Source organism: Triticum aestivum, chromosome 7B (genome assembly GCF_018294505.1).
Source record: "Triticum aestivum cultivar Chinese Spring chromosome 7B, IWGSC CS RefSeq v2.1, whole genome shotgun sequence".
Classification (NCBI taxonomy): domain Eukaryota; kingdom Viridiplantae; phylum Streptophyta; class Magnoliopsida; order Poales; family Poaceae; genus Triticum; species Triticum aestivum.
Genome location: NC_057813.1, coordinates 598587930 through 598605594, shown reverse-complemented (window position 1 = coordinate 598605594; position 17665 = coordinate 598587930). Strand labels below are relative to the sequence as shown.

Sequence of the window (17665 nt, the reverse complement as noted above, 5' to 3'; positions counted from 1 at the left end):
AAATGTCCACGAATTTAAAAGAACATTCTCAAATATTAGTAATGTTTGTAAATTTTTTTAAATAGGATTTTAATTTTTTATTAATTTTTAAAAAAATGCATGATTTGTTGCTTATTCTAAAAAAACATAACTTTAAAAAACTTAACAAATGTGAAAAATACATGACTTAAAAGTTGTTTGTTAATTAGAAAAATATCTCATATTTGAAAAATGTTCACAAGTTTTAAAAAGTCTTTGTGAATTCAAAGAGTATTCACGTACTTGAAATGTTCTTGGATTAAAAAGGAAGACAATTAAAAGAAAAAAGGAATTTAAAAAGAAGATTAAAAAAGTGATAGAAAGAAAACCTAAAAAACTCGTCGAAAAAAGCAAGGTTTTTTTTGGAGAACCTTGCCCAAACCGAGAGGAAGTGTCTCGGAAGTTCCATAAAATCGGCCGAACAAAGCTGTGTGTAGGTATAGCTTGATTATCGCTAAAAAAAACGTGTGTAGCTAGAGCTTCGCTACCACTAAAATAGAGCCATCTAGATGGCTTCTCCGGTTAGCGAGCGATGTGGTATCACTCACAATGAGCAATACCTAGCATTTGTTGTAGCACACTTCTGCATCTGGCTATACGAGGTATTAGATTATAGGATTGGTGGCCAGGAGATGATCTGGAGGAGAGCATATGACTCATTTTTCTCGTGGATACACAAGAAGGAAGTTTTTGGTACCTCTAAAAGAAGTTGGACATAGTTTCCTTTTTTTCTGTAAGGGTTTGTATCGATGGCGCACCATGGGCATAGCTTGATGTCGTCTCTGGGCATTCATCTCGACGAATCCAACTTCTTAGGTAGGTGAACCTCGTGATGCATCTGCTCATCTTGTCTGCATTCTATCGATGCCGACTTTTCCATTTGATTATTGTTCTCTTTTCTACCGGTAGCACTCACTGCTAGAAAGTCATTTGCGCCGGGCCTAATAAACATTGCTGACTGAGAGGATGACATTATCATCTTGGAAAAGCGATGGTTTATGCTATCTTGCAATTCCTTTTTGTGCAGAGTTTATTTTGTTAAAACTTCTCCTCTACAATAAAAATATCTACTTTGAACGTTTTTACTTCAAACAAACTTTAGATTTTTTTTGAGAAATACTTTAGACAAAATTTGTAGACCCTATTTTCAGAGACGAAGGAAAAACTGAAAATAGAAATGGGCCAACCCGTCCTCTCAAAGGCCTTCTCGTAAAGGAGACGCGAGTTTCTCTTTGCCTCGAAGGTGTTGGCACTTCGTTTGCGCCCTGAGCTTGAGGTAATTATTTCAGAAGAGCAAAGTGCTTTTGTTGCGGGACGGCTCATAACAGACAATGTCCTTACTGCCTACGAGTGTACACATTATCTGAAAAGGAAGAAAGGTAAAGCAGGAGCTTGTGCTGTTAAACTTGACATGGCTAAAGCATATGATCGAGTTGAATGGTCGTACTTGAGGGCGGTCATGGCCAAGCTTGGTTTCACGGATATTTGGATTAATCGAGTAATGTGCTGTGTGGAAACGGTGTCGTTTTCAGTCAGAGTAAATGGGGTGCTCTCGGATTTTTTTAAACCTTCCAAAGGTATTAGACAAGGGGACCCAATTTCGCCTTATCTTTTCCTTATTTGTTCAGAAGGTCTGTCTAGTATGCTCAAGAACTATGGGGCAGCACACCTTGGCAGGGGAGTCCGGGTTGGGATACATGCTCCATGGATCTCACACTTATTGTTTGCGGATGATTGTGTGGTTTTTACACAAGCCTCAACTGATGGTGCAACCCGGTTACAACACATCTTGGAAAACTATAGAATCGGGTCCGGACAACTTGTCAATAGGCAGAAATCAGTGGTCTTTTTTAGTGCAAATTGCTCAGCTGAGGTGAAGCATGCATTCCATCAGGCCTCAGGAATTGAAACCGAAGCATTAGGAGAAAAGTACTTGGGTCTGCCAACTGCCCTTGGAAGATGCACAGATGAGCAATTTGAGCACATACTTACAATTATTAAGAAGTTGATTAGGGGTTGGTCTCCAAAGCTCCTAAATAGCGCTGGGAGGGAAGTTTTAATCAAGGCAGTCCTTCAAGCCATTCCAACCTATTCTATGAGTTGTTTCCGTCTCTCCAAAAATATGTGCAAAAAAATCACAACTGCCATTGCCAGGTTTTGGTGGGGAGGAAATGAAAATACGAGCAAAATGCATTGGAAGAAATGGAAGGATGTTGCTGCTCCCAAATGTGTGGGTGGTATGGGCTTTAAAGACCTTGAGTTGTTCAATCAAGCAATGCTTGCTAAACAGGGTTGGCGACTTCTCACACAACAGGATTCACTCTGTGCCAGGGTGATCAAAGGCAAGTATTTTCATGATGTTGATTTTATGACGGCGACAAGGAAAAAGAATGCCTCGCATACATGGAGGGCAATTATGTATGGACGGGAAGCTCTAACTCATGGCCTGATCAAACGTATTGGTGATGGTAGCAATACTAGAGTTTGGGAGGATCCCTGGATTCCTTCAAACTTGGGCTTTAAACCCCTTTTACGTCTTCAAAACTCGACCGTGAATATGGTCGAGGACTTGATCGACCCATACAATGGAGACTGGAATAGAGAGGTTTTACAGAATAATTTCCTTCCTATTGATGCGGCTGCTGTGCAAATGATTCCTTTGGGAAGGATGGAAGAAGATAACTGGGCATGGCATTTAGAGAGAAGTGGAAATTTCAGTGTCCGGTCAGCTTACAGGGCAATGCTTGGTGCTCGGCAGCAAACAAATAATCCAGCTAGCTCGGCAGGTGATGATAGAACATTTTGGAAGAAGCTTTGGAAGATGCCTGTACCCCCAAAGGTTCGTAATTTTTGCTGGCGTGTGATTAGAAAGTTTATCCCATGCCGATCTATTCTGAAGGAAAGACATATTGAACAAATCAGTTTCTGCGAGGATTGTGGATGTGAAGAAACAATCACTCATTCTTTGTTCGATTGTACATGGGCTAAGCTGTTTTGGCATCAAATAAGGAACATGTTGGGTGTCAAACTTCCTCGTTTGCATCCGGACTCATGGGCGATGGATATGATTGATGGAGGTATGGTCAGTGATACAGATGCCGTTGTCATCTTATGTGGATGTTGGTCTGTATGGTCAGAGCGCAATGCAAAGAAGCACGGAGATAAAGGGCGGTCGATCCAATGCTCGGTGAAATGGACTGCTGATGTGACTATGGATTTGATAATTTCATCAAAAGAAGGAAAGAAAATGCCTACTAAGGCTGACGATAAATGGCGACCCCCGGAAATTAATTGCATTAAGCTGAATGTGGACGCAAGTTTTTTGGCTGATTGTCTCCAAGGAAGTACAGGGGTAGGTGTGCGCGATCATGAAGGTAAACTCGTTCGTGCCCAGGCACTATGGTATGAACATGCAGCCAATTCTTTTGTTATGGAGGCGTTGGCTATTAGAGATGGAGTCCGACTTGCAGGTAATATGGGTCTCCGGAACATCATCGTTGAAACTGATGCTTTGGCTATTACGAAGCTCTGGAATACCAATAATTTTGGGCGTTCAGAAATTGCTGTTGTGCTTCAGGAAACTAAAGAGCTTTCAGAGAGTTTTCAGTTTTTTGTTTTGTCTTATGTTCCTAGAAAGGCTAATGAGCTTGCACATCTATGTGCAAGGCAAGCTAATCCTCATAGAAAGCGTTGTGTCTCGATAAATTTTATTCCTAGATTTCTAGAGGCTTGTCTGTACAAGGACTGTAACTCTCTGTCTTGATCAATATAGCTCTTTGAACTGCAAAAAAAAAAATCTCTTTGCCGCATCGACGAGCTCCGCCGCCTCCTTGTCCTCGCCGACGACGTCGTGGAGGGGCGTGGCGCGCGGATGGCCGGCACCCGCTCCCGCCGGCGTAGAAGAGCGCGCACTCTGCCGCTGGTCGCCGAACCCTCACCGCCGGAACCCGCCGCTCTCAGCAGCTCCAGGTCGGTGCCCTCACCTTAGACCCTAACCTTGCTTGCCACCCCTCCTTGATCAGGATCTGTTCATTGAGGTCATATAAGGGGGTGAACAACACCGACCACGCATCAATCGATCAGCACTGCCGCTTTAGTGAATCAGTAGTGAAATTTCAAGAGTCTGTTGGTGATTTAGTAGGTATTCGTGGGGTGTTTTGGTGAATTACCAGTGACATTGGTGATAGATGAACTGACAGCGATAGGCAGGGCATTTTGGTGAACTAGTAGTGGTAATTTCTGAATTAGTGTAATAAGTCCGTAAGGCTTTTAGTTTAAGAAATACAGTTTACATTATTGCGTATGGTCTAACATGGAACAAGTCAATTCCAGATCACTTCTAAATCCTGCCTAGAACTATGTTTATCGACAAGGGATTTGATGGATATTTGTACGGTGACACCGTTTTATCGACAAGGGATAAACTAAAACAATCGAAATTGTCCATATAAACGTGCAACAGGCTTTATCCCCCTTTTTATATAATGGAAAATGCTATAGTCATCTCTTGATGTGACTTGGTTTATTGGGCGGGTAGGTTGGATCCAAAGTAAAATCAAGGAAAAGCGCCTCTCGTGAGTATTACTGTTGTAGGTAGTGATGGTACTACTGCCTGTTTGAGGATACTCTACAAAAAAAAAAACCTCTGCCATGATTTGAAATAATTTTACACATGGTTGGCACACTGAAATATATTCTAGTTATTGCCATTGTAGAAAAAAAAAATCAAGCTGTAGGTGGTTCCGGCGTATGTTGTTCTGGTGGAAATTTAGCATGCTTAAATAGACACTCTTGGTTTGCCTTACTGTTCAGTTAAAGCCTACTGACAGTTTATTAGTTGTATGTCTCTACTCTCTAATATGTTTCACTTATTTATTCTGATCCATTGCTCTTGGATTTTCTCTTGGACAGAGAAGTTGCTGTTGTAGGCACCTCAGGCTCTACCTCCTCGCTGTTGTCAGGACCTCATGTTTGTGCAGATCTCCCGGACACCCTGCTTCATGAGATCATTGCTCTTTTTAATTCTTTCCACGACTTCCTTGCTTTTATAGGCACTTGCCGCTCTTGGCGCGCTGCATTTTCTTCCTTCCCCTCCATTTATACCTCCAACTTTCCGCCTTTGCACCTAAAGCCAGATCTTTATGCTCGTCCGCATAGCCGTGGTATTAAGCCCGTCCTTTTATCTGACTGCAAATGGAAGCTGAGTGATCCTACCCAGAAAAGCGTATCCCTTTGCTGTTCTGTGCCCCAAAACACTCCAAATCAGATGCACTATTTGGGCTGCTCATATGGGTATCTTATCTTCTCCTATGAGGAGCACTGCCTCCTTGTCGATGTGCACAATGGTACCAAGGTGAAGCCCCCCAAACTTCCATCCAACAACCGCCTTGGGTACTTTTGTGGCATAGGCATTCTTACAGGTCCACTTAGTTCACCCAACTCACGCCTCCTCCTGTGCACGGGAACCTCCATGTTTGAGTGGCAGGTTGGAACAAACTCCTGGTCAGAACACCCTCTTGCCCTTAAAAGGGAACGCATCCATCAGATAGTGTTCTTCAAAGGTGTCATCTTTGTCATGGATGTTCTTGTGAGGCTCCACACTATACACTTATCACCTGAATTCAGTATGCAAAAAATAAAAATCGCGCGGGACCTTGAATCCTTTTTTATTAGCCCATGGTTGGTGGTCTCTGGTGACATGCTTCTCATGCTTGACCTTCGCATAGGATCTGACGAGTTGAATGATGACTTGTGTTATCACTTCTTTAAGGTCTTTCACCTTGACTTTTCTGTCGAGCCAGCCAAGTGGGTGAAGATGGAGAAGCTGGAAAATCAAGCTCTGTTTGTTAGCCTTGATAGGAGGAATCCTGCATTTTCTTGCATGAGCCCTGAAAGATGGGGAGGAAAAAGTAACTGTGTTTATGTTGCCAAGCTATTTGATGACCCCGATGAAACTTGGACTGCTGTTGAGGTTGGGCAGCGAGTGCGAAAAGAAACTGTTCACAGCCTTTACTATGGTCTTTCATTCCCGTCGGACTACAGTCATCTTGCTAGCCTCTGGCTGTACCCGAGTTTAGTCTATGGTACTAGCCAGTGATGTTGCTGAAGGGTTTTGGGCTTTTGGCTATGCACAAGCACTGGCTATTTCTGTTGTTTTACCTTTAGTTGGCGATCAGCTCCTGCAACTACAATGGTTTCCTCACCTGGCACCAGTGTTATGTGTTCAAGGCCACTTATTATGTATTACATGGCTGGTTGTAATGTGGCTATCATTTCTTGATGCCTGATGACAATCTACTTCTTAGAATGACTTCAGAAGTTTGGACCGACTCTTTGTGCTTCCATGTGTTTTCCCCTTGATGAGTTTTCTGCCGTATAGAAGTTTGTGCTCACCGTTTGGCTGATTTTTTTTAGAAGATTCAGTACAAGTTTTAGCATTATATACAATGTTTGGTCATTGTATTATCCAGCTCCACTTTTTGTCTAAGGCTGGAGCGACTAAACATTACTACCTCCGTCCTGGTTTATAGGCCCCCTTTATAGTTTGTGCCAAATTTTGACTAATGATTTAACTAACAAAATGTTAATGCATGTCAAGAAAAATTATCTCATTGGATTCGTATTTGAACATAGTTTTAAAAAATATAATGTTTGGTGACATGCGTGAAAGTTTTATTAGTTTAATACAACAACAACAACAACAACAACAAAGCCTTTAGTCCCAAACAAGTTGGGGTAGGCTAGAGGTGAAACCCATAAGATCTCGCAACCAACTCATGGCTCTCGCACATGGAAAGTTTTATTAGTTTAATCTATAGTCAAAATTTGACACGAAATACAATGGGGACCAATAAACCCGAATGAAGGTAGTAAGCAGCATGCATGCCTAGCCCCAGTGGATGAGGATTGGCAGCCTGCGTTTACAAGATAGCTGCATGTGTTTGTTCACTTCAGCAGCTCGGGTCAGAGTAGCCATTTGAACTGCTGCTCAGTCCCAGGTCTGAGTGGCGGTCTCTTGGATCATAACTGTGCGGTTGTAATTTTACCTGGGAGCTTGTAAAGCAGAGCAATTGATCTCCACACCTTGCGCAAAATCAAGATAATAAGTGATCGAAAACAAGTAGCCCGGCGTGAGCATCTTTGTTCTATTGTTTGACACCGTAGAAAGATAGTTTTCAAATGATCTATGAAGCATGTAGTGTTACTAATCGAGGATAGCCCTTTTATGGCCCCTTTATACCTTAAACGGTGCCCTAAAAAAAGCAACTCTTAAATCTAGCTTCCTAATTTTTTTTGCATGAATTTGACATCGATAGCCTAATTTGATTCAAACTACATTGCATAACACGCATGCAACCATAGATAGTACAATCAGTTCAAACTACATTGCATAACACAAAATTAAACTAGTCAATTCGAATGAAACAAATAAGCTTATTCAGTTTCCTCTGCCTTTGTTTTGGCCTCGATCTTTGTTGAAAGTTCAATCACGTCCGCGCCATCCACCTGCCACCCCCCGCCCCCAGGATGGCCTGGCCTCATCCTCGTGAGCGTGGCGGACGCCGGTGTTCGTGTCCTTTATCTTGGACACCCATGTCCAACGGATAGATCCCTCCATTTCGGGCGATGTCGGCCGATTGGAAGCATGGGATGAGGTGTGGAGACGGTGTAGGGTGGCTGCAGTGCTTGCCGGAGGGTGCAGTGTGTTCGAGGAAGGGAGGCGGTGCGGGAAGGGGAGGGTATTCTTAAAAGATGTGTCGCTCGAGTAAATATAAGGGGCGACCGCGATGATGAGTAATTTCTTTATACTCTTCTAAAGCATATAAGGGATAGGCTAAGTGCAGTTTTACCCCTCAAAATTTTATTTTTTTACTCCTCTAAAGCCTTTTAAGGGATCCGCTAGAGAGGCTCTTAGCAACCCTAACCCTTCTCACTTTCTCACCCTCTTTCAATTAGTAAATATGCACGTGCAATGCACGTCTATTTGGACTAATAAGGGTGCACGTGCAACACGCGTCTATTTGGATTAACACATTATACTATACTTAATACAAGACAATTTATTCATAAATTTGAAATTTCCCTATAAAGTACACAATCTCTTATTCCCAACTCATACAAATAATTTGAAATTTCGTTTCTCCTTAATCAACATGTCTCCTGTATTAAAAGACCACCCACTTTTCCCAATGTCTAAAACTCAAAATTATTTAGAAGATTCATCATGATTCTCCATATGCACACATTTATGCAAGTATAATCACACATGAAAAAGTCACTTAGGACAAGCTAAGGAACCGTTTCAGTGCTAACAAACTCCAGTTAAGAATTATTATTACAATTGAGTGTCAACCACACAATAGCGGGAAGAGACCTCTATGATTTGTTGAAAAGAGGAAGTCATTGTCACATAGAGAAGTGTAGAGATGTCTTGACTGCATAGAATCAACTGTGAAACAAGACAAAAAAATGCTAGTTGGACCATCCGATTCTACTATTACACCACAAGTGTTGTAATGTCTGGAAGCAAGAAAAGTGGCTTACTTTATTATGAAAATAGAACATGTAAACCAAATAAAAATTACATTGATAAATTGCGTAATTATACTTGTTAATCACGGGACAAAAGCATTAATATGACAACTTGGAACAGTTACTTGAGTACTACACATTTCTTTAAGGGCTCAACATTTTAAAATTTTGACAATATAACAAATATCCTCTCAGTTTGTAGTAATAATGATACGTAGGCTACCACTTGTAAGAATAACAGTGGCAAAAAAGGGCCAACAAATGCCGGTTTAGAAAGAAAAAACTGTAGATATGCTTCCAATTTTAGCAACTCTAGTGGATAAAACATACCTTACCTTCCAAGTCGGGAAAACAGTCAAATGAAAAAATGTACTTCTTATAAGTAGTAGAGATGAAGTCATAAGGATCATGTTTCAAGATATTCGGAGAAACATGGTTAGTCTCTCTGTATGATGCGAAGTCGTTGCAGTCAGTAGAAGAGTGACCTGCCCTCCAGGCAGAAGACGAAGGTGGCGACGGCATGTGTGCGTGTTCGGAGGAAGTCGCAGCTCCTCTTCGCATGTCTCCCATTGTGGCTCGCGTGGGTGGTCGGCTGGTGACGACAGGCGACTCGCGATCGCGATTCCCTCATAGGAGACGATAGGATGCACTCGCGATTAGTTTCCTAATAATTAGATGCGTTCGTGATTAGTTATCTAATAGGATACGTCCGTGATTAGTTTCCTAATAATTAGATGTGTTCATGATTAACTTCCTAATAGGATGCGCTCGTGATTATTTTCCTAATAATAGAATGCACCCGTGATTAGTTTCCTAATAATAGGATGCGTTTGTGATTAGTTTCCTAATAATTAGATGCGTCCGTGATTAGTTTTTTAATAGGATGTGTCCGTGATTATAGTTTCCTAATTGACCAGACGTGGACTTCATATTTTCCTCCACGGTGGAGTACGGTCAGTCAATGTAAATTGCTAAGTGCACACAGAGAACAGATTAGGTTAAGGCTAGCCGTTAGATTGAGTTTAGTGGGATAATCATGCGGTGGTAATGTATCCGTGTACGTTTTGTGGGGTGCACTTAAAGAAAATTATGTTTGCTCTTTTATAAGTAGTATAGATAAATATGCACGTGCAACGCACGTCTATTTGGACTAATAAGTGTGCACGTGCAACACGCGTCTATTTGGATTAACACATTATACTATACTTAATACAAGACAATTTATTCATAAATTTGAAATTTCCCTATAAAGTACACAATCTCTTATTCCCAACTCATACAAATAATTTGAAATTTCGTTTCTCCTTAATCAACATGTCTCCTGTATTAAAAGACCACCCACTTTTCCCAATGTCTAAAACTCAAAATTATTTAGAAGATTCATCATGATTCTCCATATGCACACATTTATGCAAGTATAATCACACATGAAAAAGTCACTTAGGACAAGCTAAGGAACCGTTTCAGTGCTAACAAACTCCAGTTAAGAATTATTATTACAATTGAGTGTCAACCACACAATAGCGGGAAGAGACCTCTATGATTTGTTGAAAAGAGGAAGCCATTATCACATAGAGAAGTGTAGAGATGTCTTGACTGCATAGAATCAACTGTGAAACAAGACAAAAAAATGCTAGTTGGACCATCCGATTCTACTATTACACCACAAGTGTTGTAATGTCTGGAAGCAAGAAAAGTGGCTTACTTTATTATGAAAATAGAACATGTAAACCAAATAAAAATTACATTGATAAATTGCGTAATTATACTTGTTAATCACGGGACAAAAGCATTAATATGACAACTTGGAACAGTTACTTGAGTACTACACATTTCTTTAAGGGCTCAACATTCTAAAATTTTGACAATATAACAAATATTCTCTCAGTTTGTAGTAATAATGATACGTATGCTACCACTTGTAAGAATAACAGTGGCAAAAAAGGGCCAACAAATGCCGGTTTAGAAAGAAAAAACTGCAGATATGCTTCCAATTTTAGCAACTCTAGTGGATAAAACATACCTTACCTTCCAAGTCGGGAAAACAGTCAAATGAAAAAATGTACTTCTTATAAGTAGTAGAGATGAAGTCATAAGGATCATGGTTCAAGATATTCGGAGAAACATGGTTGGTCTCTCTGTATGATGCGAAGTCGTTGCAGTCAGTAGAAGAGTGACCTGCCCTCCAGGCAGAAGACGAAGGCGGCGACGGCATGTGTGCGTGTTCGGAGGAAGTCGCAGCTCCTCTTCGCATGTCTCCCATTGTGGCTCGCGTGGGTGGTCGGCTGGTGACGACAGGCGACTCGCGATCACGATTCCCTCATAGGAGACGATAGGATGCACTCGCGATTAGTTTCCTAATAATTAGATGCGTTCGTGATTAGTTATCTAATAGGATGCGTCCGTGATTAGTTTCCTAATAATTAGATGTGTTCATGATTAACTTCCTAATAGGATGCGCTCGTGATTATTTTCCTAATAATAGAATGCACCCATGATTAGTTCCTTAATAATAGGATGCGTTTGTGATTAGTTTCCTAATAATTAGATGCGTCCGTGATTAGTTTCTTAATAGGATGTGTCCGTGATTATAGTTTCCTAATAGACCAGGCGTGGACTTCATATTTTCCTCCACGGTGGAGTACGGTCAGTCAATGTAAATTGCTAAGTGCACACAGAGAACATATTAGGTTAAGGCTAGCCGTTAGATTGAGTTTAGTGGGATAATCATGCGGTGGTAATGTATCTGTATACGTTTTGTGGGGTGCACTTAAAGAAAATTATGTTTGCTCTTTTATAAGTAGTATAGATGTGTACAAGACGTCGGTCGCACTCTCCTTCTCACTCCGAGTGGTGCAATGAACCATTTGTAAAAAAGTTCTACTTCTAGGCATAACTACATGTGGGAGAAAAATTAGTGCCCGCGAGATGGGGTGCCTCGGTCCTCTGATCGTTTGCCCGAGAGATGAGGCCAACATCAATGTACGGCCTCAAACGGACGTCCGTTTCGTCCCTTTGGAGGTGACAATGGGGTCGTGTCCGTCTGGATTCGTGGATGCGCTGGTCGTGCTCCTAACGCGCGGCCGCATCTCGTCCGCATACATTTTTTCGCAAACACATATCTTTTATTTTCGTCATTAATTTTTGATACATGGAAGCACATTACCAACTTTTGACTAGAAAAGCAACACCAAAGAAAACAAGAACGGCAAGAAGACATTTTAGAAGATAATCAACTTCCATAGCTGCTCATGTAAGTTGGATTAGTGCCTTCTCAATGCATTCATTGTTGATTTGCGGAGGCTCAATCTTGTGTGCTTCTTTTTTTTTCGAGTCTAAAAAAGTAGACGTTACTTCCTCGCATCTAGTCTCATCTCTAGCCTCTATTCCAGCAACAAGTGCACTAGTCTCATCTCTAGCCTTTATTCTAGCTGAAAGTGCACAAACATCTACTAATTTGCACTTTATCAATATATCAATGTATTCTTCTTCCCAATACCAAAAGTTGCATCCATTCTACACAATAAAAATTGAAGTTAGTACAACTAGTCAAATTCAAGAGCACAACCGAAGCTAAAGTAGCACATACCCCATCGTTTGAGCACTTGACGAACACCCATCCGGGATGTTCCGACATTGTAGACACGCGGCGCAAGACCTTCCTTGGGCAGTCGTCGCACTTTATGAGTGGTAACGGTGCGCCGACGAGCCTTTGGGCCGGCACCGAACCCGGGCGACGGTCGTTCGTGTATTTGTCGGCGAACCGCCGACGGTGTAGATCTGAGCGGCTAGAGGCGGAGTTAGTACCTGTATGCGGCCATGCGACCTTGTCGGGGCCTTCCGGCCCGGTGCCCGTCCAGTCCATGGCACGACGTGGCCCCCCGCCGTGGGGCGAGCTCAAATCCCGCCGGATCCGCTGCAAACCCGACCACCGGGTGCACAAATCAGGTGGTCGTGGTTGGGAAGCTTGGGGGTGTCCAGGGAACGGGGGCTGCCACAAGGGTTGGGGCGAGCGCATGGCCGAGCTGCATAGCGGCAATGGCGGCGACGGTGGCGGGGGTGCAGCTGGAGCCCGGGGGGATAGAAAAAGGGAGGTCTGCGTCCCAGACGGGTGAGCCAGGGGAGGACATGGGCAGGCGCCATGTGCCGTCCGCGCGTGTTCGTTCGGCCGCAAACTCGGCCCAAACTTGGGTCAGGAATGTGATGTAGGGTAGAACCCTAGATGCCAGATCTTTCACGATTGGAGCGGATCTCGCAAAGAACACGAGGAACATGAGGAGAAAGAGAACATTCAAACCGACAAGATTCGATTACACATGTGCTAGATCCGAACACACAAAGAGATACACGATCCAAAATCAATGACGGACGATACAAGTGGTGACTAGTTCATCTCCGTGAGGAGGCCTTGAATCCGCGAGGGATCTTCCCGCGAGGGGCCTTGAATCCATGTGTGGATCTTCTCCGTAGAGGTCGCGGTCTCTCGATGGAGTAGAACCACAAACAAGAGCAAAGCTCTATCTCTAAAATGAGCTAAACCTATGCTGAGCTTCGAAAGGGGAAGGAGAAGGACTATATATAGTCTAGGTGGGCGAAGGGGTACATGGGCCTTGGCCCAACACATTGTGCATGGACATGCGTTAGTCGTCAAATGGTTACCGGAGGTCCGATCGCTGGCGGGGGCCCGGTCGTCTGGTAGATGTCGGACGTCCGACATTTCGGCTCGTATCAAGCAGCGTCGGACTTCCGGTCGGGGTCGGACGTCCGTTGCGTCGGTCGTCTGGTGGTCTTCGTTCTTCCGATGTTTTCGTACTGGAGTGGTTGTCACGGTCGTCCGGAGGGGCTCGGTCGTCCAGGCGCTAGGGGTGTCGGAAGTCCGGTCCTTGTTGGGCGTCCGGCCGCTGGAGCTTGCACTGGCTGGGACTTCGGCTGCCCGGTTAGTGCCTCCAGGTGTCGGACATCCGATAGGCGCCGGTCGTCCGGTGGCTGTAGCTTCCTAGCAGCTCTTCCTCCTTGTCCTTGTACTCAGTGTCCTCGTCATCTTGTCCGTTGGGTGTAGCTGTCCAGTGGATTCCCTCCAAGCACATGATCACGCATAGGGTTTTTCTTGAGGTAGTAGCCATGTCTCATATGTAGAAAGTGGTAGTTCAGAGAGGAGCGATTTCACCTTAGTTTTGATAGCCTTTGCTCGGGCTCTTGTCATTGGTCTGAGTGGTGTCGTGGGAGCCATAGGTAGGTCCATGGGGATGACTGTGGGATGCTCCGCATCATCTCCCCTCCCCTTGGGAAAGATCCGACCTCGGATCGAAAGCCTCATCACCATGGTAGGGAGAGATCCTTGATGTTGAAGATGTCGCTCACGTTGTACTTGTCACGCGGGAGATCGATCTTGTATGCATTGTTGTTGTAGCGTGCTAGCACCTTGAAGAGTCCGTTGGCTCGAGGTAGAATCTTGGACTTGCGTTCGTTGGGGAAGCGGTCCTTACGAAGGTGTACCCACACAAGATCTCCAACATTTAATATCATGGGTTGCTTGTTGATGTTGAGCTTGGTCGTGAATCGTTGTACTTGGCATCTGATGCATCTTCTTGAGGTAGCTCACTCGTGCACTCGCATCCATGTTGATGCACTCTTGTAGTGGTAGCGGTAAGATGTCCAATGGGGACAACGGGTTGAAGTCATAGACGACCTCGAAGGGGGACTTGCCAGTAGTAGAGTGTCGTGCTAGATTGTAGGCGTACTCGGTGATGGGTAAGCACTCCTCCCACTCCCTGATGTTCTTCTGGATTAACATGCGTAGGAGAGTAGAGAGCGCCCGGTTCGTGACCTCCGTTTGGCCGTCGGTTTGAGGATGGTATGCCGAAGAGAACAAAAGCTTGATTCCGAGCTTGGCGCACAGGGTCTTCCAAAAGTAGCTTAGGAACTTGACGTCGCGGTCCGATACAATAGTCTTGGGCACTCCATGTAGACACAAGATTTCCCTACAAAAGATATTTGCAACATGTGAATCATCGTCTATCTTGTTGCATGGGATGAAATGAGCCACCTTAGAGACTCGGTCCACAACAACAAACACAGAATCTTTGCCATTTCTAGTTCTAGGCAAACCAAGCACAAAGTCCATACTAATATCTTCCCATGGGTGATACGGAATAGGGAGTGGCATATAAAGACCATGGGATTTAGCTTTAGAGTTAGCTTTGCGACATGTCGAGCATCGGTTGGTGAAGCATGAGACGTCGAGGAACATCTTGGGCCAAAAGTAGTTCTTGGAGAGTGTAGCGAATGTCTTGTCACGTCCAAAGTGACCCATAAGTCCTCCTTGCTACTTCTTGAGCTCGCGTTAGTTTTTCCCTTGAAGAGGAAAGGGTGATGCAGCAAAGTAGAGATAAGTATGTCCCTCAGTTCGAGAACCAAGGTATCAATCCAGTAGGAGAAAACACACAAATCACCGAGAATACCTGCACAATCAATCAAACAAACTTGCACCCAACGCAATAAAGGGGTTGCCAATCCCTTCACGATTACTTGCAAGTGAGATCTGATAGAGATAGATAAATGATAAAGTAAATATTTTTGGTATTTTTGGTTTATAGATCGGAAAGTAAAAGATTGCAAGAATAGTAGATCGGAAACTAAAATTGTAGATCGGAAACTTGTATGATGGAAAATAGACCCAGGGGCCATATGTGTCACTATAGGTTTCTCTCAAGATAGAAAATAATACGGTGGGTGAACAAATTACTGCCGATCAATTGATAGAAAAGCGCAAAGTTATGACGATATCTAAGACAATGATCATGAATATAGGCATCATGTCCCTGTCAAGTAGACCGAAATGATTCTGCATCTACTACTATTACTCCACACATCGACCGCTATCCAGCATGCATCTAGAGTATTATGTTCAGAGAGAACGGAGTAACGCATTAAGTAAGATGACATGATGTAGAGGAATTAACTCAAGCAATATGATGAAAACCTGATCTTTTTATCCTCGATGGCAACAATACAATATGTGCCTTGCTGCCCCTACTGTCATCGGGAAAGGACACTGCAACATTGAACCCAAAGCTAAGCACTTCTTCCATTGCAACAAAAACCAATCTAGTTGGCCAAACCAAACCGAGAGTTCGAAGAGAATTACAAAGATATCAAATCATGCATATAAGAATTCAGAGAAGATTCAAATAAGTTCATGATAAGCTGATCATAAGTCCACAATTCATCGGATCTTGGCAAACACACCGCAAAAAAGTATTACATCGAATAGATCTCCAAGAACATCGAGGAGAACATGGTATTGAAAATCGAAGAGTGAGAAGAAGCCATCTAGCTACTAGATATGGACCCATAGGTCTGTGGTAAACTACTCACGCTTCATTGAAAGGGCAATGGTGTTGATGTAGAAGCCCTCCGTGATTGAATCCCCCTCCGCCAGGACACCGAAAAAGGTCCCTAGATGGGATCTCATGAGTATAGAAGGTTGCGGCGGCGGAAAAGTGTTTTTGTGAATGCCTCTGTTGGTTTGGGGATGGGAGTATATAGGCGAAAGAATTAGGTCAGGAGGTGCACGAGGGACCCACAAGGGTGCGGGCGCGCCCTCCGTCCTTGTGGTCGCCTCGTGGCTCCTCCGACTTCATCTCCAAGTCTCATGGTTATCTTCTGGTCCAAGAAAAATCATCGCAAAGTTTTATTCCGTTTGGACTCCGTTTGGTATTCCTTTTCTGCGAAACTCAAAAACAGGAACTGGCACTGGGCTCTAGGTTAATAGGTTAGTGTCGGTGTCAAAATCGGTAGATCTCGGGTAGGGGGGCCCAAACTGTATGTCTGAGGACCAATGGTAACCATGGACAAAGGACACAATGTTTACCCAGGTTTGGGCCCTCTTAATGGAGGTAAAACCCTACTCCTGCTTGATTATATTCGAGGGTATAGGGGTTACAAGAGTTGATCTACCACGAGATCGAATTGGCTAACCCTAGATTAGTTAGCCTAGCAATGTTGTGATCCTGCCTCCGATGTACCCTCCGGTTTATATAGACAACGGAGGGGCTTAGGGTTGTACAAAGTCGGTTTTACAAAAAGAAATAACATATCCGGACACCTATACTTGCCATCCATGCATACGGGAATCCCTTCCGGACACGAAAGGTGATCTTCTGTCTTGTATCTCGATGGCCCATCAGTCTGGTCCATATCCAATAGACCGGACGCCCGAGGACTCCCTAGTCCAGGACTCCCACAATAGCCCAAAAGGCGCCCGAGGACCCCCTAGTCCAGGACTCCCACAATAGCCTAGAAGGCGCCCGAGGACAACACCTCATTCTCCATAGAGCAGGGCATGGCGACCCCCATGACCAACGAGGGTGGGGGGCTTCAACAGTCCGGGCCTCCACCGAACACTGTCCCGAAGTCCAGTACGGCTCCGGGTTCGAACCAACACCCCCCTTTGAAAGAGGGGGAGGAGCAGGAGCTCCGTCGGTGGCCTCTTCAATCCGGAGGCTGCTGACACTCTGCAGGAAGCGCTGCAACACGCTTCCATTGTTTAGGAACACCGCACTCTGAGGGTGCGGTTATGGAGAAGGTTTGATCCACGAAGAGTGGACTGACCGAAGCTTTCAACAGCCTACTGGCAGGCTTCAAGGTAAGCGGCGTAATATTCTTCACAAGTTTTTTCATGTGTGTGTGTGTATATATATATATGTGTGTGTGTGTGTGTGTGTGTGTGTGCATGTGTGTGTGTGTGTGTGTGAGGTGAAACCCATATGTAGACAGTAGCCCCTGAGGACTCTATCTGGATTAAAACAATTCGAATAGAGGATCGCGAACAAGTATATAATGCACTGTATATGTTATTTGACAGGCTTCTATGCTGGCGACTACTGCTCAGGCCGCAGAGATCGCTGAGCTCAATCGGAAGCTTCATCTATCCGATGAGGAACTCGACCGCATCAACAAGCGGTTCAGCGAAACCCAAGGTATGCGGTATTACGACATATGCGAAAATTATATGCGTGTTAGTCGTTTGAAACTGACTAAAAATGCTATAAGCATGCTCGCAGTTGGCGCAACCGAGGTCGAGTCCCTCAAGAGCACCCTCGCCAAAGCCAAG

At 44.0% G+C, this 17665-nt stretch overlaps 1 protein-coding gene across 1 annotated transcript; it reads left to right on the top strand.

Moving 5' to 3' along the window:
• The first annotated feature begins 2575 nt into the window (after nt 1-2575).
• LOC123158237 (uncharacterized) lies at nt 2576-6335 on the top strand. The gene is made up of 4 exons (XM_044576304.1): nt 2576-3392; nt 3489-3631; nt 3791-3987; nt 4930-6335. The coding sequence occupies exons 1-4, from the start codon at nt 2576-2578 to the stop codon at nt 6113-6115; spliced, it is 2343 nt and encodes a 780-aa protein (XP_044432239.1). The 3' UTR covers nt 6116-6335.
• Nucleotides 6336-17665: the final 11330 nt, after the last annotated feature.

What these genes read in the sequence shown, in the direction of transcription:
- LOC123158237 (XM_044576304.1), top strand. Translation starts at nt 2,576, where the DNA reads ATGGTCGAGGACTTGATCGACCCATACAATGGAGACTGGAATAGAGAG. An exon ending in AGGTGTGCGCGATCATGAAG is followed by an intron (nt 3,393 to 3,488) that starts GTAAACTCGTTC and finishes TCCGACTTGCAG; the next exon opens with GTAATATGGGTCTCCGGAAC. An exon ending in GCCGCTCTCAGCAGCTCCAG is followed by an intron (nt 3,988 to 4,929) that starts GTCGGTGCCCTC and finishes TCTCTTGGACAG; the next exon opens with AGAAGTTGCTGTTGTAGGCA.